At 38.8% G+C, this 27,971-nt stretch overlaps 1 protein-coding gene and 1 long non-coding RNA gene across 3 annotated transcripts; one reads left to right on the forward strand and one right to left on the reverse strand.

Annotated features, from left to right (window-relative positions):
• Window positions 1-1,864: 1,864 nt before the first annotated feature.
• cnga2b (cyclic nucleotide gated channel subunit alpha 2b) lies at window positions 1,865-24,525 on the forward strand. Of its 2 annotated transcripts, none has more exons than XM_051678155.1 (5): window positions 1,865-1,969; window positions 4,682-4,959; window positions 14,533-14,640; window positions 14,978-15,084; window positions 22,415-24,525. In XM_051678155.1, the coding sequence occupies exons 1-5, from the start codon at window positions 1,865-1,867 to the stop codon at window positions 23,929-23,931; spliced, it is 2,115 nt and encodes a 704-aa protein (XP_051534115.1). In that variant the 3' UTR covers window positions 23,932-24,525. The 2 variants fall into 2 exon arrangements, with proteins under 2 accessions (XP_051534115.1, XP_051534105.1); XM_051678145.1 differs by having other exon boundaries at window positions 1,865-1,965; window positions 4,675-4,959.
• On the reverse strand, window positions 4,806-27,346 carry LOC127429321 (uncharacterized). Its single transcript, XR_007895263.1, has 3 exons — window positions 27,225-27,346; window positions 11,795-12,032; window positions 4,806-4,943 (listed from the first exon to the last, which is right to left on the reverse strand). It is a non-coding gene; the product is annotated as an uncharacterized LOC127429321 (long non-coding RNA).
• Window positions 27,347-27,971: the final 625 nt, after the last annotated feature.

Below are 27,971 nucleotides of genomic sequence, written 5' to 3' on the forward strand. Positions count from 1 at the left end.
GATTCATTATGGACCAACATTCTGGAATTTTTAAGGACCTTGAAGAAGAGGAGCAGCTGAAGGTGAGTCAGGGAATCACAAACACGCATGCAGGGTTATACAAGTGTTTCTCTTAGGCCTCCCCCTAAAATACACTATTCACAGACACTTTATCATAAAACAAGTCAGATTTTTGTACAGCTTTTAAGTAAACCTGATGTATATTTTATTATTATTATTATTATTATTATTTCATGAGTGAATGTTTGTGGCCAAGTGAGTTTTTTCTTTTCAACCTCAGGATACAACAGTTTTTATTAATTATTTTTTCTTTGAAATGAAGTTTCATTCAAGCAGTTTTGTGTCTCTATTCAGTACGAAAGTATGTGAAATGTCTTACTGTAACATCTTACTATAAAAGCGGTTTTAAAAACATTAAACACCTAACAAGTGTTGTAGTAACAGAGAATTTACTGTGATTTAGAATAAGAGACGCCAACAGTGTGTGTATGCGAGACAGAAAGATGGTTGTTAGCAACCATGATTTCTCGTGAGACGTTAGCTGTGTGTGTGTTTGTCCCATGGGAAAGGAGCTGTGTGTCATTCTGTGTTCTGTGTTTCTTTAATGATGAGCCAATTAACAAAAACATTGAGCTGGACACGGCATCATCAATCCATGCATTAATCCACCAAGCATCCATCCATCTCATTCTCCAAAACTGTTTACACAATACCATTGAGATCATATTTCAGTCCACACTGTTAATACTAATACTTATCACAACTTGTATTTTTTTTTTTAAATAAATAGATTACATAACTTAAGCTTAAGTTTTTATTATTCTTACTAGTTTTAATTAAGTTACCATTACTCTCTAAATCCTAAAGTTGTCATTAATAAAAACATTTAAGTGGTCCTCATTAAACAGTACTTGAAATGTCACATTTTGGAATCTTAACTCAAATATAAATGTTCTTTAAACTTTAGCTCTAAGTACTACTAACTCAAAATTATCAAGTACAAAATAGTGGCTGTCTGGAATAGCCATAAGCACTTGCGCTTGAATAAATTATGCATGTTTGGTCAAAACAAGGGAACTTGTGTAGAAAAAGAATCATTGTTATTCAAAAAATAATATAGTTTTAATTCTTATGACTATTGTAGTTGTTTTGTTGTAGCTGGTTGATAGTTGTGATTTGAGTGAAGTCACCATTAGGTTGATTAGTGTTACCTCTGGTGAACTTAGAGCCTGTTAAATTTAAGCCACTATTCTTTTCTCAGTTGTACTTTACATAGGTGCAGATTTATGTACACTAAGAAGTACTTAGGAGAATCCATTATGCCATATGGCTCCTTATACCATATAAAATGTTCAATAACCTAATTTAAATAATTAAATAAAACAATGATACTTTAATCACAGATGAGTTTACTTGTAACAAGTTAAAGTTACTTAAAAAATTAAATTCAGTTTACATGAGCCAAAAAAGTACATTTACTTAGAAAAACATGCAAACCGGTTGCCTTGAAAAATCTAAGTACGGTCAACTAATGATATTTTACAGTGCAGTTTTTGGAAGAGTAATTGATCAATTCTCTCTTACTGCCTTTTCTGTCTATCTCTCATGGTAAGCTGCGGTGATCGTCATAGTGACCACATTCCCAGGTGAGAAATGTTCACTGGTAACTCCCTTGAACTGCTGTCCCACTGCATTCTACCTCTGTGTCTCCATCTCTCTTTCTCTCTAACATGCTCATGAGAAGTTTGAAGTGCTAAAAACATCTTTGTAGTAGATATACTGTAAGTAGAGTCAGAGTGTAAAGGCGCATGTAGTGAGGAAATCAGAGTAACCTGTGTGCCTGTGTTTTGTGTGTGTGTGCAGTATGATGGGACAGGCCACATCTGAGGGATCTCCCTGCTCTCATCGTCTCTCAGTAAAAACTCAAGAGGATGATCAGGACCGAGCAGAGAGTGTACTCAGTCGGTCAGTGATTGTACAATTGAAGTCAGAAGTTTACATACACCTTAGCCAAATACATTTAATCTCGGTTTTTCACAATTCCTGATATTTAATCGTAGGAAACATTCCCAGTCTTAGGTCAGTTAGGATCACTACTTTATTTTAAGAATGTGAAATGTCAGAATAATAGTAGAGAGAATGATTTATTTCAGCTTTTATTTCTTTCATCACATTCCCAGTGGGTCAGAAGTTTACATACACTTTGTTAGTATTTGGTAGCATAGTTTAAATAGTTTAACTTGGGTCAAATGTTTTGGGTAGCCTCCCACAAGCTTCTCACAATAAGTTGCTGGAATTTTGGCCCATTCCTCCAGACAGAACTGGTGTAACTGAATCAGGCTTGTAGGCCTCCTTGCTCACACAGACTTTTTCAGTTCTGCCCACAAATTTTCTAGAAGATTGAGGTCAGGGCTTTGTGATGGCCACTCCAATACCTTGACTTTGTTGTCCTTAAGCCATTTTGCCACAACTTTGGAGGTACAGTATGTGTGTGTGGTTTTGTTTATCTATCTATTTGGGGACTTAATGTCCTCATAATGATACCAACATGTTGGTAACCTGCCTATGGTCCCTTTCACACAATATCCACACAAGGATACCAAAAAGAGGTGTGACATAACTATCCATAAATCACTTTTTAATACCACGAGATTGATAACCAGTTAATACACTTAAAAATAATAGTCCCAAAAAGGACAATTTTAACAACTTAACAAAACTAATAATAAACATCTTTACTGATTAATTTGTCTAAGTGCTTTAACAAAAAAAATTAGCTTCACATTTCTGCTTTTAAGCCTCCTGTGCATTTGCCACATAGTCTTGCATTGTAAGTACATTACTGCACAGCCATGAGGAACAATTCAAAATCCTTTTCTGGTGTAATCAGCAGCATGCCACACATCCTGTTAATAGAGCTTAAGTTGTATTTAACACAGAATATTCCATAAAATACCATATAAGACAATGTACAATAGAAGTCACCATGATGATTCATAACATGTGCCTGTGTGTGATATCTCTTATACTGTATATCAAAATTAATATGTAAACAGATGCAGGTGCATCTCAATAAATTAGAATGTCGTGGAAAAGTTCATTTATTTCAGTAATTCAACTCAAATTGTGAAACTCATGTATTAAATAAATTCAATGCACACAGACTGAAGTAGTTTAAGTCTTTGGTTCTTCTAATTGTGAAGATTTTGGCTCACATTTAACAAAAACCCACCAATTCACTATCTCAACAAATTAGAATACATCATAAGACCAATAAAAAAAACATTTTTAGTGAATTGTTGGCCTTCTGGAAAGTATGTTCATTTACTGTATATGTACTCAATACTTGGTAGGGGCTCCTTTTGCTTTAATTACTGCCTCAATTCAGTGTGGCATGGAGGTGATCAGTTTGTGGCACTGCTGAGGTGGTATGGAAGCCCAGGTTTCTTTGACAGTGGCCTTAAGCTCATCTGCATTTTTTGGTCTCTTGTTTCTCATTTTCCTCTTTACAATACCCCATAGATTCTCTATGGGGTTCAGGTCTGGTGAGTTTGCTGGCCAGTCAAGCACACCAACACCATGGTCATTTAACCAACTTTTGGTGCTTTTGGCAGTGTGGGCAGGTGCCAAATCCTGCTGGAAAATGAAATCAGCATCTTTAAAAAGCTGGTCAGCAGAAGGAAGCATGAAGTGCTCCAAAATTTCTTGGTAAACGGGTGCAGTGACTTTCAAAAAACACAATGGACCAACACCAGCAGATGACATTGCACCCCAAATCATCACAGACTGTGGAAACTTAACACTGGACTTCAAGCAACTTGGGCTATGAGCTTCTCATAGGACCTTGGTTTCCAAATGAAATACAAAACTTGCTCTCATCTGAAAAGAGGACTTCGGACCACTGGGCAACAGTCCAGTTCTTCTTCTCCTTAGCCCAGGTAAGACGCCTCTGACGTTGTCTGTGGTTCAGGAGTGGCTTAACAAGAGGAATACGACAACTGTAGCCAAATTCCTTGACACGTCTGTGTGTGGTGGCTCTTGATGCCTTGACCCCAGCCTCAGTCCATTCCTTGTGAAGTTCACCCAAATTCTTGAATCGATTTTGCTTGACAATCCTCATAAGGCTGCGGTTCTCTCGGTTGGTTGTGCATCTTTTTCTTCCACACTTTTTCCTTCCACTCAACTTTCTGTTAACATGCTTGGATACAGCACTCTGTGAACAGCCAGCTTCTTTGGCAATGAATGTTTGTGGCTTACCCTCCTTGTGAAGGGTGTCAATGATTGTCTTCTGGACAACTGTCAGATCAGCAGTCTTCCCCATGATTGTGTAGCCTAGTGAACCAAACTGAGAGACCATTTTGAAGGCTCAGGAAACCTTTGCAGGTGTTTTGAGTTGATTAGCTGATTGGCATGTCACCATATTCTAATTTGTTGAGATAGTGAATTGGTGGGTTTTTGTTAAATGTGAGCCAAAATCATCACAATTAAAAGAACCAAAGACTTAAACTACTTCAGTCTGTGTGCATTGAATTTATTTAATACACGAGTTTCACAATTTGTGTTGAATTACTGAAATAAATGAACTTTTCCACGACATTCTAATTTATTGAGATGCACCTGTATTTCCCACTCTAACACATGTTTGGTCTCCATCCCTCCTTTATTTTTTCTCAGGTCTCAGTCTGTGTGTGATGACACCTCCTCTGAGCTGCAGCGAGTAGCGGCACTGGAGCCTCAAGATGGGCCATCTAGAAACTCCTTTAGAGGCAGAGGAGCACTATCCAGGTTGGTGAGTCTGGTGGTCACTCTGAGAGACTGGGCACACAGAAGTCTGATAGAGGAGGAGGAGAGACCAGATTCTTTCCTGGAGAGATTCCGAGGACCCGAAGTACAAGCCCCACCCAGTCGAATCAGCAACAACCAACCAGATGCCAACGGCAACACTAAAGGAAATATAAAGTAATTCAGCTATAACACACATATACACAAATGCAAGTACCTACATAAACACACATACACACAAAGATAACACTAGGCTCAACTCACAGTGTGGCATATACAGTATTAGGTGCCTCCAAAACTTATTTGGACAATTTTGTCACATTTAACAATGAATGTATTGTCATTACATTAGATAACAAAATATAGAACTCAGTAGCATCTCAAAATAAATCATGCTGGACCTTTATATATATATATATATAAGTACTTGCACTTTTCTTGGCCATTTTTTAATTACATTTAACCAGCTGGTTCCAGTGTCATTTTAGTGGATGTAATAATCTAACTACACAGGTGTAGTTGATCACATAAACTTAAGAACATGTTCCACTAACTTTGCCGATAATTTCTAATACTTTTGGTCATAATTTTAAACAATATATATATATATTGTTTTATCATTTAAAACCTAACAATCTTCTTTTCGAGAAATGTTTGCTAGAAAGGTGTTCTTTTTTTTTTCTTCTTCTGATTAACAATTTTTTATTGATTCACATATTGAACACAGAAAAACAAAACATATATACACAGAATCAACAATTAACCCCCACTATCACCCCTCCCCCTCCAAATCCCCAACCCCACCCTGGCCCCCAACAACATCACAGTGGTCGTACATGATTATAGACACACACACAAAAAAAATAATAATAATCACACATCCAGCAATGTCAGATATCCGCCCCATTTCTCCACAAACAAGTTCAATTTCCCAGTCTTCTAAATGACCCTTCTTCAAAGGCCACCATCCTCCCCATCTCCAAGCACCACTCCGACCTCCATCCCCTTAAAAGTATCTGTCTGGCAATCATGACACTGGTAAGGACCCAATTTTTATGTGTCTGTTCTCAATATCGATGACCTCCCATTGCCCAAAATAGTCTGGGGCAAAATGAAACCCGAGTGCCCAATACATCACACAAAACTCTGAACCTTCAACCAAAACTCCTGGATCTTAACACCCCCACAAAAGACATGGGTTATGTCTCCATCCTCTGATTGGCATCGCCAGCAGGTGGGTGTGTCTTTAAGACCAAGCCTATATAATCTAGAGCGTATCCAGTAGAATCGATGTAAATTTTTTTCAAAAGATCTCAACACTCCGCTCTCATATAGGTCACCGAGTGTAGTAACCCCCCTCACAATCCACTCTGGCCAGCAGAAAGGGGATTTATTAATACATAATTTGGGGTTCAGCCAAAAGCGAGGCAACATTTAAATAAATGTCCAAATTAAACACTCTGGACACTTTTGTCCATACCGAGTGCAAATGCGAGATAACGGTGTAATTTAACTTGTCCGGTTAGTTTGATAGAAAGGCTTTGCAATGGCAAAATAGGAGCAAGAACTTCCTGTTCAATACAAAACCAGGGATGGGCTCTCTCAGGTGGATCCGAACGCATAATAATAAAACAAAATCTTGGTTAGGCCTAGCCCACCTTTGTCAATCGGCCTATGCAGTTTGTTGAAATGCAATCTGGGATGTTTACCATTCCACATGAAGGACTTTGCTATGCTATCAAATTGTTTGAAATAAGAGAGGGAGACATCTACAGGGAGAAATTGTAACAGGTAGTTGCATTTTGGAATACAATTCATTTTAATAACATTAACCTTCCCAATCATAGATAAATGTAATGAAGCCCACCTGCCCACATCACTCAAAAATCTTTTTATTAAAGGGTCAAAATTAACACTAACTAAATCAGACAACTTTGCTGGGAATAAAATCCCCAAATATTTAATGCCCTGTTTGGGCCATTGGAAGGTGCCTGGCTGAAAAGCCGTTACAGGACAGTACGCTGTCAAAGCCAAAACTTCGGATTTAGACCAATTGACTCTGTATCCTGAGAACTTGGAAAAGGAATTAATAATTCTGTGGAGGCAAGGCATATATCTAGTAGGTTCAGAGACAAATAATAAAATATCATCTGCATAAAGCAGAAGCTTATGCGCCACACCTCCTGCCTCCACCCCTGGAAAATCATCCTCCTTTCTTATTGCGGCTGCTAATGGTTCCAGGGCAAGACAGAACAATAAAGGGGAAAGAGGGCAGCCCTGCCGAGTGCCCCTATCCAGAGTAAAATTATCTGAAATTAATCCATTTGTTTGTACCGCTGCTACAGGGTGTCTATAAAGTAACTTAATCCAACCAATAAATATACTCCCGAACCCATATATTTCCAAAATCTTAAAAAGATAATCCCATTCTACCATATCAAATGCATTTTCGGCATCAAGTGAGATGGCAGTGACCGGAGATTGATAATTTGCTACTGACCACATGATATTGATGAAACGCCTGATGTTATCAGAAGAGCTATGGCCCCAAATAAATCTCACCTGATCTATATGTATAAGAGATGTCATAACCTTACTTAATCGGTTAGCCAAAATTTTTGACAATATTTTTACATCTAGTTGGATCAGGGAGATTGGACAGTAACTTTTACACTCACTTCGATCTTTGTCCTTTTTAAGAATCAGACTGATCCGGGCTTGTGTCATGGTTGGAGGAAGCTTTCCATTCTTTAATGATTCAGTATAAACTTCTAACAAAAGTGGAGCCATTTCTGTAGCATAGGATTTAAAAAAATTCTGCGGCAAAACCATCTGGCCCTGGAGCCTTGCCAGTAGTTAGGGACTTAATTACCTCGTCAAGCTCCTCTAAGGTTATCTCAGAATCAAGAGAGTTTTTTTTGCTCAGTCTTCAGTTTAGGAAGATCTAATGGTTCCACAGAGTTTCTAATATCTTCATCAGTAGACGAAGACGTGGAACTATAAAGATCAAGATAGAATTCTTTAAAAGCATTATTAATATCAATGGCTGAGGTAAAAATTTCACCACCAGCAGATTTCACTGAGGGAATGACAGAAAGAGACTCTCTCTGCTTTACATATCTAGCCAAAATCTTCCCTGCTTTGTCACCCGACTCAAAATATGACTGTCTTGCCCTGAATAACCAAAACTGGACTTTCCGCGACAAAATAGTAATATATCTGTATTTAAATCGGGTCAATTCTCTGAGGCCATCAGATGACATATGGCGCTTCAGCTCTGCCTCGGCACTTTTAATATTTCCTTCCAACTCCACAAGTTCTTGTGCTTTGGATTTTTTGATGAATGAGGCATACTGTATGATCCGACCCCTAAGAATCGCCTTAAGTGCCTCCCAAGCCACACCCACAGAGGATACCGAGGACCAGTCGGTCTCCATATAAACATTGATTTCAGTCTTTAACATTTGTTGGAAATCAGGATTTTGCAAAAGGGACACCAAGGCGCCAACTATATGATTTCTTTTTCTCTGTATATGGCAACACTTCTAAACTCACCAGGGCATGATCTGAGACTAAGATATTTCCAATTGAGCAATCAACAACAGATGAAATGAGGGATCTGGATATAAAATATATATATATATATATATATATTCTAGAATAAATCTTATGGACTAATGAAAAAAATGTATAGTCCCTACCAGATGGGTTCAAAAGTCTCCAAATATCCATAAGACCAAGATTTTTACACATCCTGTGAAGCATCAATGTTGCTCTAGGGGGTTTACACACTTTTGCTTCACTGTGATCAAGGACTGAGTCCATCAAAAGATTAAAGTCTCCTCCCAATATTATATCATGAGGGGTGCCAGCTGCTTGCAACATCCCTTCAAGATCTATAAAAAAGCCCTGATCATCAGCGTTAGGTGCGTAATTATTATTAGCCAAAATCAACCTTTACACACACAGCAACAATTATCCCTCTCTCTCCACTATTCCACCCGAGAACCCTCCAAGAATTCAAAATATCCACCCCATTTTCCCACAAACAGATCCGGATTCCCCAGTCTTCTATAAGACCCCTCCTCTAAGGCCGCCACTCTCCCCATCTCCGAGCACCACTCCTGAAACGGGTGTGCTCCAACCGACTTCCAACCCCTCAAAATACAATAAACAATAATGACTCTCCCTAATTTATCTTTAGTCTGTTTGAGACATTTGAACTGTAAATGTTTATTTACCAATATAATGACTCCCTTGCTCTTACTTGAGCCATCACTAAAAATCTTCCCACATTTTTCAGCTTCCTGCGGGGAGAGATGTGTTTCTTGAAGAAACACTATATCATATTTCTTACATTTAAGAAAAGAAATAACCTTCCTTCTTTTTATGGGGTGCCCCAACCCATTTACATTCCATGTGGAGAGAGATAGTACACTCATATTAACAACTGACATATTGATATAATAAAAAAAATAAACCATGTGTCAAAAACAAAATTATACAGACCACATTCCCCATTAGTGAAACAATCAAACCCCAAACTTCCCCCCGAACAAAACAAACAGAAAAAAGAAAAACGTGCGCATTAACCCCGCACACGAAAGCGCCAACCGGCGTCAATCCCTCTAAACTCAAAAGGTCCATGAACGCCTACGAGAGCCCCCACGACAACTTTGCCATCAGATTGCTCAATTTGCCTCAAAAATTTGTGAGGCAAAATTACATAACAGAAAATACTTTGTAAAATAAACCCAGCCAATAGGAAGAATGAACACAAAGAATGTGTAGATTCATTCACAGAACTGTCTCAAAGGTGTGATCTTCCACAAAACAAATTCCAGCTGATATAAAACCGTTCAGATTCCTCGGACAGACAAATGAATCTTCAGTGAGCCAGCTGTTATGAATTCAATGGATGACGTAATCGTTCAATGTCCCGTAAAAAAAACTCAACAAAACAAACTACAGCCAGCAGGAGGAATAAGCACGAAGAATGAACAGATTAATCCACAGCTGTTCCAAAGGAGTGTTATTCAATAGAACAAGCTCCAGCCGCTAGGCGGAGCCAACACAAAAATAAACACAACCGGCATCCCGGTTCCCCGGATGGTCGAGTCAATTCACTCGGAGGCCACATAAAAGTATATACAATGACTTACATAATCCGTCAACTTTATAAAAGACATCCTTTGTGTGAGCATGTAGATATTTTGTGGTCATCTGTAGTCTCCACTCTCAAACTGGCCGGGAACTTCAATGCAAAGTAATCTTCCGTCAATGCAAAAGTTTCTTTAAGGAAAAGTGTTATTCACAAAACAAGCTCCAGCCTCACGGCGGAGACAACGCAAAAAAACCAAAATGTCGCCCAGCTTCCTCAAGAGTATGTACAGCGAGTCGACCCACTCACATGAGAAACATCCAACGGTTTACTCAGCCATTGATTCAGTAAAAGACATTGCCTGATTGGGACATGTAAATACTTTGCGACCGACCTTCGTTTCTATTCTCAGTTTGGCCGGAAACATCAGAGCAAACGAGATCTTTCGCCGATGTAAGAGTTTCGTACATTCCTTAAACCGATCGTGTTTCTCTCTTGTCGAACTCGCAAAGTCCGGGAACAAGAAAATATTATGGTTCTTCCAAGAAAGTTTCCCTTTGCTCCTCACCTGGCGCAACACAAGATCTTTATTGATGATCTTGGATGATCTCAGCAAATCTGTGAGCTGGGACTCTGTGAGCTCGCTCGATTTCCAGCTTGTGGCCTGTTATGTCGAGCAGACTCGGGAAAAACTCAACTAGGAATTTCACCATATCTCTGCCCTCCTCATGCTCAGGAATTCCAACAATTCGAACGTTATTCCTGCGGCTTCTATTCTCAAGATATTCAAGCTTTTCAAGGAGATGTTCCAAATCAACTTTGGTTGCGGGCGGATTAGCAGTTAATTCCCTCTCTGAAGATTCCAGAACATCGATTTGTTTTTCAACATCAGTCACTCTTGTAACTAGCTCAGAGAATTTTATTTCCATCACCGTAATCGATCGACGTATTACAGCGAGATCCTCCAAGTCAGCAAGAATCTTCGTCAACATCACGTCATGTTGGAAAACTGCCGCTGGATTCCTTCTCCCGCCGCGCCATCCAAATCGAGTCCCCGGTCTGTAGGCCTGTCGGGGCTTTCATCCTGAACACGTAAGTGTCCTTTAATGTCTCGCCCGAGGATTTTGACTTCTTTACCATGTTTTGCTTCAAAGAGCAAATGTGTAACTGGGTGTATCAAATTTCACCAAATTATAACATGAAAATAATTAAAAATTTAGCAAAGTGCGCAGAGCTCATCGCTCACGTCTGCTCCTTGCATGGCATCACGTGACCTCTCTCTTTGGTTAATTAAAGACCAGACGTGCTGCTGCATTCTGGATCATTTGCAGGGGTCTAATTGCACATGCAGGGAGGCCTGCAATGAGAGCATTACAGTAGTCCAGTCTAGTTATGACAAGTGACTGAACTAGAAGTTGTGTGGCATGTTCAGAGAGGAAGGGTCTTATCTTCCTGATATTGTAGAGTGTAAATCTACATGATCTTGAGGTCTTTGAGATGTGGTCTGTGGAATTTAGTTTGTTATCAATGGTTACCCCTAGATTTCTGACCATTTTGGAAGGCGTTACTGTAGTTGCACCCAGCTGCACGGTGAGGTTGTTTTCAACAGCAGGGTTGGCTGGAAAGACAAGGAGTTCAGTCTTGGCTGGGTTAAGTTGCAGGCCGAGATGTCTGCCAGGCAGGCAGAGATTCGACTAGTCACTGTGGTGTCGCTGGGCTGGAAAGACAAGTAGAGTTGTGTGTCATCAGCGTAGCAATGGTAAGAGAAACCATGTGCCTGAATGATGGGTCCCAGTGATGTTGTGTATATAGAGAAGAGAAGTGGCCCAAGCACTGAACCCTGAGGTACCCCAGTAAGTAGCTGATGTGGCTTGGACACCTCACCTCTCCAGGCTACCTTGAAGGACCTACCTGAGAGATAGGAATGAAACCAGTCAAGCACAGTTCCTGTGATGCCCAGGGAAGAGAGGGTGGATAGTATGATCTGATGGTTGACTGTGTCGAAGGCTGCAGAAAGGTCCTGTAGTATCAGGACGGATGATCTGGATTCAGCTTTCACCTGTCTCAGCGACTCAGTGACAGACAGCAGGGCAGTCTCGGTGGAGTGTCCACTTTTGAAGCCTGACTGATTGTCATCCAGCAGCTTGTTCTGTGAGAGACAGGCAGAGATTTGATTTCTATTAACAGTTTTATTGATTCCATATTATATATATATATATATATATAAAATATTTAAAATAATAATAATAATAATAATAATAAAAAATAACAAAATATTTAGAATCACATTATATTATTTACAACCCTTCCTCCTGAACATTAACCACCCCACCCAACACAAACAGATACCCCAGAGGTCAAATGTAATTGACAAAGACACAAAAAAGACAGTAAAACAGCAGAAAATATTTAGAAATACATAATGGAAAATATACGTTCAAAAACAAAAAGTCTACAACACACACATTTAAAACATCATGTCTCCCTCCACTGTCCCTCCCCGAGAGCCTTCCAAAAAGGCCAAATATCCGCCCCACCTCCAGATGAACATATCCATGTTGCCTAGCCTTCTATATGACAACTCTTCCAAAGCCGCTACCCTGCCCATCTCCTCGTACCACTCACGAAACGAGGGGGCTCCAGCTGACTTCCATCCTCTAAGGATAGCCTGTCTGCCTATAATTACACCAGCCAGGATCCAATTCTTCATGTACTTACCCCCTACATCAATGTCCGCCCCATCACCTAAAATACAGAGTCTGGGGCAAAATGAGATTTGAGTACCTAATATGTCACCCATAAAACTCTGGACCCTCAACCAAAATTCTTGACTTTTAACACAACCCCAAAAGACAGGGGTCGTGTCTCCATCTTCTGATTGACATCGCCAGCAGGTGGGTGTGTCTTTAAGACCAAGCCTATGCAGTCTAGAGGGGGTCCAATAGACTCCATGTAAATTCTTAAATTGCATAAGGCGAACCCTTGCATCTCTAGATGCAGATTTGACGTTTTTTTAGAATTCTAGCCCACACTCCCTCCTCCAATGCCAAGTTTAGATTTTTCTCCCATAATCTCTTAAGAGAAGTTGAAGTTCCGTCCCCCAGACTCTGAATTAGCAAGGAGTTATACACTGATGCCTCATGACCTTTTCCAAAAGCAGTAATCACCCCTCCCAGAGTATCTGCCGCTTTAGGGGGGTGTAAACTACTCCCAAAAACAGTACAGAGCAGGTGGCGCAGCTGTAAATACTTATAGAACTGAGATCTAGGAATCCCAAAAAGTTGAACCAAATTTTGAAAGGATCTCAAAACTCCATTCTCATATAGGTCACCGAGTGTAGTAACCCCCCTCCCAATCTACTCCGACCAGCAAAAAGGGGTATTGTTGATGCATAATTTGGGGTTCAGCCATATGCTCGAGGCAACATTTTAAAAAATGTCCGAATTAAACAATCTGGACACTTTTGTCCATACCGCATGCAAATGCGAGATAACGGGATGTAACTTAACCTCACCGATTAATTTGATAGAGAGGCTCTTCAATGGCGAAATAGGGGCAAGAACTTCCTGTTCTATACAGAACCAGGGAGGGGCTCTCTCAGGTGGAAGTGACCAATGAGCCAAATGTCTGAGACCGAATACATAATAATAAAACAAAATCTTGAGTAGGCCTAGCCCACCTTTGTCAATCGGCCTATGTAACTTATTGAAATGTAATTTGGGATGCTTACCATTCCAAATGAAGGACTTTGCTATGCTATCAAATTGCTTGAAATAAGAGAGGAGGACATCTACAGGGAGAGACTGCAGCAAGTAATTGAATTTTGGAATACAATTCATTTTAATATCATTAACTTTCCCAATCATAGATAAATGTAATGAAGCCCACCTATCCACATCACTCGAAAACTGTTTTATAAAGGGTTCAAAATTAATATCCTGAAAACTTAGAAAAGGAATTAATAATTTTGTGGAGGCAAAGCATAGATCTAGTGGGATCAGAGACGAATAATAAAATGTCATCTGCGTAAAGCAAAGGTTTTTACGCCATACCTCCCGCCACCACCCCTGGAAAATCATCCTCCTGTCTTATCGTGGCTGCTAATGGTTCCAGGGCAGGACAGAACAAAAATGGGGAAAGAGGGCAACCCTGCCGGGTACCCCTATCCAGAGTAAAATAATCTGAAATGAATCCATTTGTTTGTACCACCGCTATCTGGTGTCTATAAAGTAACTTAATCCATCCAATAAACTTATTCCCAAACCTGTATATTTCCAAAATCTTTCTACCATATCAGACGCCTTTTCCGCATCAAGTGAGATGGCAGTGACCGGAGTCTGATCATTCACCACTGACCACATGATATTGATGAAATACCTAATGTTATTGCTAGAATGGCGTTCTTAAATAAATGTTACTTGGTTTGATGTTTTGTTATCTAATGCAATAAAATTGATACATTTTCAAATATAGCTTAAGTGTCCAAATACAGTTTTGGGGCCACTCACTGTATATTGAAGCACCTTATCTTATTATATTATTTATTTATTTTTTTTACCTGGACTGACAAATGAAAAAGGAAAATAGGAAACATAGAGAGAATAAATAGCTCATTCCTCATGCAACACACATGTATGTTTTTCTCACAGGAAGAAATGGGAGACATTTATAATTTCTTCCACTGATGATGTGTACTATTACTGGCTGTTCTTCATTGCTGCAGCTGTGCTATATAACTGGGTTCTGCTTGTAGCCAGGTATGACCTTTCTATGTTACCTTCTCCTTTACATATTCATTGATACCCTTTGTTAATGTGCTCCTAATCAACCGTTAAAAAGTCCACAGTCCCATGTGTTGATGCTTTGTTGCAGGCGTAACTAATTGCTGTAATGCTGTAAGGCTCTTTGTTACGCTTGTCACTCTTACATAAACAGAACAGCCCTCTGAGACACTGTTTGACTGACTGTATGGATGTGTGTGTGTGTTTAGAATAATATTTCTAAACGTTATATTTATAATAATATTTCTTATGGTTATCTTCAGGTTATCAGTATATTTTGGTTCTTGTTTTCTGTCTCCCTATATGTGTGTAGGGCATGTTTTGATCAGCTGCAGACTGAGAATCCCATTGTCTGGCTGGTTTTGGACTATATATGTGATTTTATCTACATACTGGATTCATGTATGCGGCTAAGGACAGGTATATATATTCTCAAAATTGCAGTCACTTTAGATACGTATATTGTGGTTTGTAGGCTTATCTCGTATTAATTACAACCCCCTATGGTTTACTGCTTTGTTCAATCTGTTATAGTAAGACATCAGGTAGTTTTTTCCCCGAGTTGTGTAAAAAAAAAAAAAAGTGAAAGAAAATAATGTAAGAAACTTTCGGTTTCGGAAGCAAGATGTTAAGTTCCTAAACTTTTGCACAATCACTAGAGAAAGTCAAACAGGCTCTGTTGTTTTTTCAACTTAAAGTGATACAGTATGTTGCTCCAAACCCGTATGACTTTCTTTTTTCCATGAAACACAAAAGGAGATGTTACGCAGAAGTATGGCCATTCACTTTCATTATATGGAAAAAAAAGATGCAATGAAAGTGAATGGTGATTGAGGCGATCATTCTACTTGTCGTCCTTTTGTGTTCTGTGAAAGAAAGAACGTCATACATGTTTGGAACAGCAAAGGGGTGAGTAAATGATTAGTGAACTATCCCTTTAAAATATCAATGGTGAGATGGTAAACACAACAATTTAGTAAAAATACTGTATTATTCAGTAAAAGGTTAGTGGGTGCTGAACTCCTATACAGACGGATCTCACAGTGAAAGTGGAAACAGTAGGTTGACATTTCTTTAGCTAAATTCGGTCTGTGCTTATCGAAATGCGAAACACTGACCCCAGTGGCCAAAGCGGTAAATGTTGATGAACATATGGGCACAGGGCTTAACACCCGCCAACCCACGGGTAGAAATCGGCAGTGGCGGTGTTTTGCCTAATTCCGACTGCCTGGCTGGATCCTACCCCCCTTCGTGTGCACGCGCACAGTAACGCTGTGTTTCTTCTAGATGACAGTAAAAACTCAAATCACGTTGGTTTACCTGTAGATGGCACCATAGACTCAGAAATGAAACTCAATGGCTTTCAAACCTCCTCATTTCAAATGTCTTGCCAAAGGTGTGTATGGCCACAGTTATATTGTCATTTAACACATTGAGGGGTCATTTGAGGTCGTTTTCTTGGTCTGCTTGAAAGTAAAATAAGTATGAGTAGAATTTTACATTACATTGTCAGCTTCTCACGAAATAATGACATATTTAAAAAAATATATTTTCTTTGTCATTACTACATGTTACAAACTCGTGCAATTAACCGATATTGTACAAATTCACAAATTTGTGTGTTTAACATGCATATTTATTTTATTAGTATTTTATTCCATAAACCTGTTAGTTTTAAATTATACATGCAGTAGTCAAAGGAAATGTGCTGTAATTGCCTATCTTTTAACATTGGCGGGGAAAAAAAAACATTGCCATTTACCAGAATAATATCTGTTTATTATGAGTGGAGTCATTTTCAGCACCTATCTAAATTCTAACTCCCTCATTATTCTGCCTGGATGCTCAGATAGTCATAAAAATGTTTTATACTATATATACCATATTATGCTATACTATAAGTCAAATGAAGAATTTGACTCTTTTGACATAAATAACTTCATTATTCATGGGGTAGTAACTGGGCAGGGTTATTTTTACCCACCTGTCTTAAGTCTACCTCCCTCAATCTTCTGGCTGGATGCTCATATAGTTATAAAAATAGGTTTGGTGGATTAATAGGTGCAACACTGTATGTCCCATAAAGCATTTGTTTGTACTGAAATAGATAGTCTTATTATTCAGAGGGGTAATTACTGCACAGTCATTTTTACCAACCTGCCTGGATTCTATCTCCCTCATTCTTCTGTCTGGTTGCTCAGATAGTCATAAAAATTAACGCAAGCAACACTGTATGTCCCATACTGCACTTGATTGTACTGAAATAGACAGTCTTATAATTCAGGGGGGTAATATCTGGGTGGGATAATTTTTACCCACCTGCCTGGATTCTACCTCCCTCATTCTTCTGTCTGGGTGCTCAAACTGGGGTCTTCAAAATGGATTTGGTGGATTGTCACAAGCATCTGAGGAAGAGGAGAGGGGGAGAATAGTGAGAGAGAGGAGAAAGCAGAGAGAGGAGACAGAGACGGGCTTGCCAGCCCCGGACACACCGTCAACTGGCACTCTGCTCGCTGTACTGCTTCCGTCCACGACGCTGGGGTATGGCACTAGACCCCTCAACCATCCCTTTTGGCTGCCGGTTGATGGATCAAGCACTCCCTCTGCGTCGCAATCCTCAGTCAGTGGCGAGGACTCCTTGACGGCTCATCCTTCCTCCTTCCTGGATTTCAGCACCAGTGTAACAATTAAGGAAAGTAGGAAGCTGTGGCTGAATTGACAAAACACGTAGACATTTATTGTTGCACTTTTCAGTCGCACACAATAAGACACTGCTTTTCAGCAGTACAGTAAAGGTTTGCTTTTCAGCATCCGCCACACTGACACACAGACACACACACACACACACACACACACACACACACACACATACAGACAGCTTCGTGCGTCTCTCTCTCTCTCTCTCGTCTGCTGCTGTCTCCTCTCCTTAAATACTCCCACCACCCCTCACTGGAACACAAGATCGGTGTGGCACACAGGTGGACCTCAATCACCACTTCTCAGCCTCGCTCTGCCCAGACGCCGCTCGGCCCCGCCTTGCTCGCCACAGTTTGGTTGAGTTTGCACTGGTGTGACATGTTTTCTATACAGAAAACATTTCTGTATTAGCTTATTTAGTGATATGATTTTAGATTTGAGTGTGTTTACCATGCTAAATATTCTAGACAACACTTCTTTGAGAGGGACTATTATGACCTCTTTGACCTCTCTAATGGACCTCCTCTACACAAAGTCATAGATTGTGTTAACTCTCTTGCAGTCTATGAAGACAAACTGCAAAGGCTCACACACATGTTAAAAGTTTATGATAATGTAAACAATTGTGGCTACTGGCTACCATAACCTGGGAATACACTAAAAAGAATTAACCCATTTTAAAAACTATTTAAGCACCCAGACAGAAGAATGAAGGAGGTAGAATCCAGGCAGGTGGGAAAATATGACTCCACCCAGTTGGATAATAAGAATGTCTATGTCAAAAGAATCAAATGCAGTATGTCAAATGTGTTGCTTCTGTTAATATACCAAACCTATTTTTATGACTATCTGAACATCTAGACAGAAATGAGGGAGGTAGAAGCCAGGCAGTTGGGTAAAAATGACCCCGCCTGGTTATTCCCCCCTTAATAATAAGACATTCTATGTCAAAAGAGTCAAATGCTCTATAGGACATACAGTGTTGTATTATTAATCCACCAAACCTATTTTTATGACTTTCTGAGCACCTACACAGAAGAATGAGGGAGGTAGAATCCAGGCAGTTGGGTAAAAATTATTCCACATAATAATTAACATCCTCAAAAATAATACTGAAGTGTTGCTTATTTTAATAATCCAAACCTATTTTTATGACTATCTGAGCATCCAGCTAGAAGAATGAGGGAGGTAGAAGCGAGGCAGGTGGGAAAATATGACCCTGCCCAGTTTTCACCCCCCTGAATAATAAGACTTTCTATGTCAAAATAATCAAATGCAGTATGGGACATGAAGTGTTGCTTGTTTTAATCATCCAAACCTATTTTTATGACTATATGAGCACCCAGCTAGAAGAATGAGGGAGGTAGAAGCCAGGCAGGTGGGTAAAAATGACCCCACCAAATTTGAACCCCCTTGAATAATAAGACTATGTCAATAGAATCAAATGTGTTATGGGACATACATTGTTGCTTGTATCAATCCACCAATCCATTCTGAAGACTTTTTGAGCAGCTAGACAGAAGAATGAGGGAGGTAGAATCCAGGCAGGTGGGTAAAAATTATCCCACCCAGCTATTACCCCCCTGAATTATAAGACTGTCTATTTCAGTACAATCAAGTGCTTTATGTGACATACAGTGTTGCATTTATTAATCCACTAAACCTATTTTTATGACTATTTGAGCATCCAGCCAGAAGAATGATGGATGTAGAATCCAGGCAGGTGGGTAAAAATGACTCTGCCCAGTTGTTACCCCCCTGAATAATAAGACTATCTATTTCAGTACAAACAAATGCTTTATGGAACATATAGTGTTGCATTTATTAATCCACCTGATTACACCAAACCTATATCTGTAATAAACATATATTAGTCTGGTTTATGACAATGTTTTTTTGTTTTTCTTTTTTCTTTTTTCTGCGAATGTTGCAAGATTACAATTACAGCACTTTTCCTGTGACTACTGCATATATCATTTAGAATTAACAGGTTTATGTATTAAAATACTACTAAAAAAATTGATCATGCATGTTAAACACACAAATTTGGAATTTGTACAATATAGTTTCATTGCATGAGTTTGTATAGCGTGTAGTAATGACAAAGAAAAATATTTTTAAAAATATGTCATCATTTCGTGAGCAGCTGACACTGTAGTGTAAAATTATACTCATACTGATTTTACTTTCAAGCAAACCAAGAAATTTACCTCAAATGACCCATCAATGTGTTAAATGACATGAGTGCCATCTACAGGTAAAACAACATGATTTGTCCACTCAACTGAACAGGGAGAAGCCTTTGAACGAATTTTCCGAGTTTTTACTGTCATCTAGAGGAAACACAGCATTACTGTGCGCGTGCACGCAAAGGGGGTTAGGCTCCAGCCAGGCAGTCGGAATTAGGCACAACACCACCACTGCATACATTCAGTGTGCTCCAGAAATAGAGCCAGAGGTTTGAAAAAGCGCAGAACGAAACTTGCGTGATTCAGGCGGGCTTTGATATCGTGGTGGCCAGCGGAGACCAAGAAAACTTATGAGAACCATTTGAATTCTTGAACGTTCTAGTAAAAAGCTCTATAGATGAAGTTACTGTTTACAAACAAATGCTCCGCCCCGACCCTTCCGGGTTCTTTGGTTGCCTAGAAAAGAACTGCTGTCTATGGGCGCTTTGCTCAAATTGCGCTGAAACTGGCCAAATAGTGCTGTTTGTGGGGTTCAAACACCTTATTTTCCACAGATTATTGGAGAGTGGGGCTTCTTTAAATTTCCACTAGATCTCTGCATCAGGAAAAACACAGGATTTTACATAAAATATGATATTTCACGGGTCACCATAACTGGTGTCGTGTCTGCTCAATTAGACACAATTGACCCACAGGTGCTGTTGGTGGATATTAACTTACGTAAGAATTTACGTAAACTCTGTTTGCAAACTTTTTAATCTCCTAAGTGCTGTTACTGTGATAGATATGAGGTCAAATATAATCTAACAATGATATCATATATTATCAGGACCACCATATATGATATAAAGGGAGGAACAGATCGTATCTCCACCACCACAGTGCATGGACTACTGTTTGTGAAAGGATAAATGAATAAAAATAATGTCGAACAGCAAAAATTATGTCTTTGCATTTATTTTGAATGCAGTAAATAATATTGTTCAATCGAAAACAGCTGTTATTAAGTTTTGATATGGAATATGATCATATTGAAGTAAGAATAGTATTATTTATTGTATGTGGGTTAATAATTTAAGCAGTAAAGACATGTCTAGTGGTAGTTTTTATTTTTATATATCACATTTCTTAGGCTTTAGAAGTGTGTTAAACATGTGAGGATGTGTATTCATCAACCTATTACATGTCCAACATTATCATACAGGCTCATTGAACCAAGTTTAAACTTGTTTTGCTGATATTTCAGAAAAGACCCCACATAATTTCTTCACTGTAAATCATAGATAAACCATTTATAATAACTTTTATTAACATTAAAAGACATTATTACATTCTATAAAGCTTAAAAGATTATTAAAACTGCAGCGATGCCTATTTCCAACATTGAAATTTGCTGCTCGAAGAACGCGGAAACGTGGTTTCCTGTGGTGTGACGGCAGAGTAATGTCATCTAAGTCGAACCTCTCAAACTGCTATAGAGTCCTGACATTATAAACAGCACTGACGAGATAAAGAGATAACGTCTCGGTTACGTAAGTAACCTCGGTTCCCTGAGACGAAGGGAATGAGACATTGCGTTAATAAATGCAATGTCAAGTGTACTGAGTTGTAAGGGAACAGTGCGCCCTGCATCGATTACACGTTTTAAAAAAATACACATTTTTACTGTAGTAACACTAACTGGTAACTGGTATAGATGCATATTATATCGATTAGGGCGAATCTATAAGACTTCATTTTTATTATTTCTAATTATTCTGTCATCATTCATTCACATTTATCTTGATCCAAACCCTTATGACTTTCTTCCATGAAAAAGATTAATGTATTTTTCCATTTATGGAAAAAGATGCAATGAAAGTAAATAGTTACTGAGTTTAATCAGTTTTTATACTCCATGGAATTATTAACTGTGAAAGTTGTAGTTAAAGGTTTCTAAACATGTTTAGGCTCTTAGTTTTTCATAAATACTGTTGCTGATTTTTTAGAAAGACTAAGTATTCGCCTAACCACAGTAATGTGGAGCCATCCATGGACTAACCTGTGGCAATGGCTTTATCATTACAAATGCCACTGTTAAAAAATGGAAGAGCAATCATACATTTTTATAAAGGCAAGTACATTTTAGAATGGTTAAAGGGGTTAAAATCTGGACTTCCATGGACAAATGGACAAATTATTGACAAAGTTTTCCTCCTGTTCTGTCCTACTCCTTGCTTGCCTTTAGATATTCTAAGAGATTACTTACATCGTTAGGCTCGTGTACTGCTGAACTCATATCATTTTTGTTCAAATACAATGTCCAAAACAAATGCATGCAATTTTCAGTTTTCAATCTTCAGTTAGTTTCATCACTTTTTGTGGGACAGGGGATTTTGGCCAGTGAAAAACTGAGTGGCTATTGACTTTGAAATACCTCTAGTCACAGTGTCCAGTTAGAAAGAAATTTAATGTTAAGCCTTGTATGGGCACATGTGAGCTTAATTTTCTGGGTGTAATGTCCATGGAGGGGCGCCAAAAGCAAGTTGTGAAGTGTGTTGTTTTCAGCTGTACGGGCTTTAATACAGAGAACAGGAATGCATATTTGATAAACTATACCCCCCCAATCCAAACCTTAACTATTATAACATCAGTGGAATTCATCAGATAACATATCGGAACTCTCTGAAACAACATGCCAACTTCCCGTGTGATCATGTTGACTCCTAATACATTTTGGTCTATGTAAAAAAACAAGGAACTTTACAGTACGAGATATGACAGTCTCATAGTCAAAGATCATGCCATTTTCAGTAGAAGTTTTTCTGATTTAGATCACACTGCCAACATAGATGATGTGTTTTTCTCTTATTATGCCCTCCTAGGTTACCTGGAGCAAGGACTTCTGGTGAAGGACCTGGCGAAACTGAAGGACAGCTACATTAATACTTTTCAGTTCAAAATGGACCTTATCTCCATCCTCCCCACTGACCTGGCCTACATCAGCATGGGCATCAATACACCGCAACTCCGCTTCAACCGTCTCCTGCGCTTCTCACGTATGTTCGAGTTCTTTAACCGAACAGAGACAAGAACCAACTACCCAAACATCTTCCGTATCTGGAACTTGGTGCTTTACATCCTGGTCATTATTCACTGGAATGCCTGCATCTACTATGCCATCTCGAAGTCTCTGGGCTTTGGGTCTGATCAGTGGGTTTACCCCAACATTACACTCCCAGAGTTCGGAGATCTGAAACGGTGTTACGTGTACTGCTTCTACTGGTCCACACTGACGCTCACCACCATTGGTGAAATGCCACCACCTGTACGGGATGAGGAGTATGTGTTTGTGGTGTTTGACTTTCTTGTTGGAGTCCTAATCTTTGCCACCATCGTAGGTAATGTGGGTTCCATGATTTCCAATATGAACGCCACACGGGCAGAGTTTCAGGCACGGATCGATGCTATTAAACATTACATGCACTTCCGCAAGGTTAGCCGCAACCTTGAGACACGTGTAATCAAATGGTTTGACTACCTCTGGACTAATCAGAAAGCAGTTGATGAACAGGAAGTCTTAAAGAATCTTCCTGACAAGCTACGTGCAGAAATTGCTATCAATGTTCATTTATCCACTCTGAAGAAAGTTCGCATCTTTCAGGATTGTGAGGCTGGGCTGTTAGTTGAGCTAGTTTTAAAACTGCGCCCCCAGGTGTACAGTCCTGGCGACTACATATGTCGAAAAGGAGATATTGGAAAAGAGATGTACATAATTAAAGAAGGAAAGTTAGCAGTTGTTGCTGATGATGGAGTGACACAGTTTGCTTTGCTAACAGCTGGAGGATGTTTCGGGGAGATTAGCATTCTTAACATTCAGGGCAGCAAAATGGGAAACCGGCGAACGGCTAACATTCGTAGTATCGGCTACTCAGACCTTTTCTGCCTGTCAAAGGATGACCTAATGGAGGCTGTAACTGAATACCCAGATGCTCAGAAAGTTCTGGAAGAGCGTGGAAGGGAGATTCTGAGGAAGCAGGGACTTCTGGATGAAAGTGCTGCCGCACAGGGAGGGATGCTTGTAATGGATACGGATGAGAAGGTTGAACGTCTGGAGGGCTCATTGGATGTTCTACAGACACGTTTTGCCCGGTTGCTGGGAGAGTTCACGGCAACTCAAAGCAGACTGAAGCAGAGAATTACAGCACTTGAGAGACAGCTGTGTCATACAGGGCTTGGTCTTGTTTCAGATCAAGAGACTGACTTTGAGAGTGATGGGAACACATCACGTGCCAACTCAACTGCACAGACACATTCACAAATGGACACTGAGAGGTCAACCAATGTAGATCCTCAACCTGAAAACCAGCACTCACCCAGGAACACCAGGAACCGGGACTAAACAAAGACTTGATTTTATAAAGTGCTTTAGATCATTATTAGGCTGGGAGATAGTAATTATCAAATCTCATTATCGCTACACTAAGTGTCTCTGTGTGACAAATGTATCACAGAGGAATACTTTAAAGCAGTGTTTCTCAACTGGAGGGTCGCAGGACTGTTCATAAAGGGTCACGGACAGCAGGAAAAGAACAATGCCAGGGTTCTTCCACTATGGAAAATGTTTTGGTGGCCACCCAAGTGAAATTTCGGGCCACAATGGCAAATGTAATCATATTCGTCTCGCGTTCGCTGCCTTAAGGCCTTTGCACACCAGAGGCGACGTGATAATGCAAAATTAATCGTCTTTTCACGTAGAAAAAGAGGCGACTGATCACCATTAACACATTCATGCCTTTACAATAGGTGGCACTACTTGTCAAGCAATTTTACCCTGGTACGGTAGGTGGTGCAAAGCACCTTTAAGTTGGTCTGCCATTTGCCCCTAACGGTTGAGAAGAACTATGTGACAAGTTTGCTAAACAACCATGAAATCGTAATACAAAAGACTAGCAAGCAATCGACATAATGAGCAGATCGAAAAAAGAAAGCTGCAGCAGCGATGATGAGTTTGTTGTTGATTTGCTCAACAAGAAAGGAAACATTCAACGTTTCTCAAACTATTTCAGTTCACCTGATGGACAAGTTGACTGGCAGTATTATCATGTATACATGGTCTGAGGGGTGATTAGAAAGAATCGAGTGTAAAAAATAATATTGAAACAAAATTATCAATTGGAACAATAATGATTATATTCCACTGCCACACGTAATGTATGTATTTGTGCTATGTACATTTGTTTAGAATCACTGTGTAATGCACTCACATAATGACTGTTAAAACAAATGTTGTCAATTGGAGCAGTAGTGATTGTATCTTATTTGCATGTATATCTACTTGTTATAAATTTTCTCAAAACCCTGCGTTACGAATTAAACGTGACACAAAACCCATTTTCACTCTGACCATTTATTAGACACTTTAATACTGCTAACAGCAGCACAGCTGTTAATGATTTAATAATAGCACAGCAATAACGATTACATAATTTTGTGGAGAAACCACAACTTTTTTGGTTTATAAAGGCACATAGTGATAGCACTCGACATATTAATATCTGGTGAAGAAAACCACATAAGATCCTTAAAGTTGTTTTTTTAAAGTGATACAAAGGCAAAGATGATACAATATATATTATCTGAGAGATATAAAATAACTCATGTAAGGTTAAATGCAAAAGCAAAAAATGCAGCAATATGGAATAAATTATGAAAACAATCCACATAAGATTAAAGAGTTTAAGGGGATGCAAGGCAGTGATGCAGCATTATCATTTAAATGTTAAAAAAACCCATAAAACTCCAGTGGTTAAATCCAAATCTTCAGAAGCGATATAATAGGTGTGGGTGTGAAACAGATCAATATTTAAGTCCTTTTTACTATAAATTCTCCTTCCTGCCCAATAGGTGTACACAAAGAATGCGAAGGACTTAAAAATGTATCGGTTTCTCACCCACACCTTTTATATCGCTTCTAAAGACATGAATTTAACAACTGGAGTCTTATGGATTAATTGTATGCTGCTTTCATATGCTTTTTGGACCTTCAAAGTTCTGGCCATTCAGAATTCAGTTCACTTGCAATTGTATGGACCTACAGAGCTGGAATATTCTTTTTAAAATCTTCATTTGTGTTTTGCAGAAAGTCATACACATCTGGAATGGCATGAGGGTGAGTAAATGATGAGAGAATTGTCATTTTTGGTTGAACTATCCATTTAATGTCGGTGGTCAAAACAGCTTTCTGCATTCTGCATTAGCGCCACTAGTTGCATAGGTTTTGGTAACTGCAGCGGCTTCGGACACGTGATCCAAAGCTCATGTTTTATTGGTCAGAGCATTTCATCACCGGCGAAGAAGAAAAAAATTGGACACACTCAATGTAAAAAAAAAAAAAAAAAAAAACTTGCTTTGTTGGCACGCAAATGTTTGCTCCAGGTGTGAACAGCTTCATAGGAATCCATTGTTTCTTTTCAAAATGTTACAGTTTTTCTCAATTGCTTTGGCTCAATTCTTGAATGAGAATGATTTTTTTCAAAACAATAAGTTCAAATCTATGAACAATTAGTTTCTTGTTCACACCAGTTTTGAATTTCTTGTTCAAGAAAATTGCATGTGTTTTGGCACGTGTGCAAAAGAGTAAGTACAATTGTCTACAATTTGCACTAGCAAATTAGCATTCAGCTAGACAAAACTGACATCCTTGTATAGTACAGTAAGCAATCAGTGTCAACAAAAAAGTAGAACAAAAATTCAATTTGTATATAACAAACATTTCCAGGGTTGACTGCAATGGTGAAAAAAACATCTACGGCTCACACAATGACAAAAAAAAACATTTCATTTTGGTGGCACTGGCCAATTTACTGACACAATAACTAGGTTTTGAAGCATGAATTAAATATTTTGGGTGAGTTACTACATTTTGCAGACATGCAACAGAGTTGTGATGTCCCATAAAACAGTTGTGACAATTGCACTTACAGTTTAGAGAATATTAAGACTGTTTCAAAAAAATGAGCCAAAGCGATCTGAGAAAAACTGTAATTACAGCAATAAATTGGCCAATTGTGTTTGGTGCGCAAAGGCCTTTATGCTTGCTAAATATGCTTCTCATCTAAAACGGCAGGCCTGGTTTTCGCACGAGTGCCGCACGCGCCATTTATCTGCTTTAACCTACTTTATCTCTGGAGCAGGTGTCAACTGGCTTCCCTCAATATCGAAGCGGAGACCACAAAACTGATGCGACCCATTTCAATTCTAGTGAGAATTTTCTAGTTTAAAGCTATGAAGGAAGTCAAACCTTTCAAACCGTATACAGCCCCAACATGCTAAACAGCACTAATGAGGAAACTATGACAACACTGTGCCTGTGTGCCATGTGCCAAAATAAACGTTTTCAGAACATTATCATCCTTGCTAAAATTGATGACAGTCTTAAATACAAAAAACAGTAACTGTGGTATTTTGACAAACATTTTATAGTTTCATATTAAATATTCTATTAAGTAGAATCTATTAGACCTCGTTTTATTACAACTGTGGCATAGTTAAAGTTTCTAAATGTGTTTAGGCTACTATTATTTTCATAACAAATACTATATATATATATATAGATAGATAGATAGATAGATAGATAGAGAAAACTAGCTACATTTACCTAACAACAGTAATGAGCAGGCATCATTGTCTTACCTTTGCTTAATATGGCATGGCAATGTAAATATAAGGGCAAGTACATAAAAGGCTTGAAAGTCTGGACCTCCAAGACTTATGGACAAAGTTTTCCTCCAGTGTAATATATGTTCTGTTTGAATTATGTTTGATATTAGAAAATAAAATGAATAAAAAAATAATAGGCTGAAGTAAATAAATAGGCTCATCAACTGTTAAAAAGGGGAAGAAAAAACTTCCTGTATCTCTTGTTGTTGACATCTACAATGAAAATAATATCACTTGACTTGACACATGCCCTTATACTTGAAAACCATGAACAAAACTATGCAAGATAAAAGAAAATATAACCCATGGAACATTACATTAGCTTTTTACTGTACTGGGTAACCACTTTCTGTCCATTGTCAAATCTGGGTCCTGAAGCAAAACAAGTTGGGAACCACTGCTTTAAATGACCTAGTATTTGTCTGTAAAGAAGGAACAATATTTCATGAAGCACAAGCTGATATTTCAGGTTGCACAATGCACACAGTATCACACTTACAGACATATTCTGTATTTCTCTCTCTTTCTCTTACACACATTCCAAAATCCTCCAACTTTTGTGATGGGGTGCACAGTTTGTGATGGATTCACATACAGTATATGTGTACACGTATGTGTGTATGTATAAATGTGTATATACATTTGGTTTTAAAAGTGTTGTCTTTAAAGGAATAATGAAAATTATCTCATCATTTCAAAAACAATATGATTTTTTTTAAA

This window comes from Myxocyprinus asiaticus, chromosome 3 (genome assembly GCF_019703515.2).
Source record: "Myxocyprinus asiaticus isolate MX2 ecotype Aquarium Trade chromosome 3, UBuf_Myxa_2, whole genome shotgun sequence".
NCBI classification, from domain to species: domain Eukaryota; kingdom Metazoa; phylum Chordata; class Actinopteri; order Cypriniformes; family Catostomidae; genus Myxocyprinus; species Myxocyprinus asiaticus.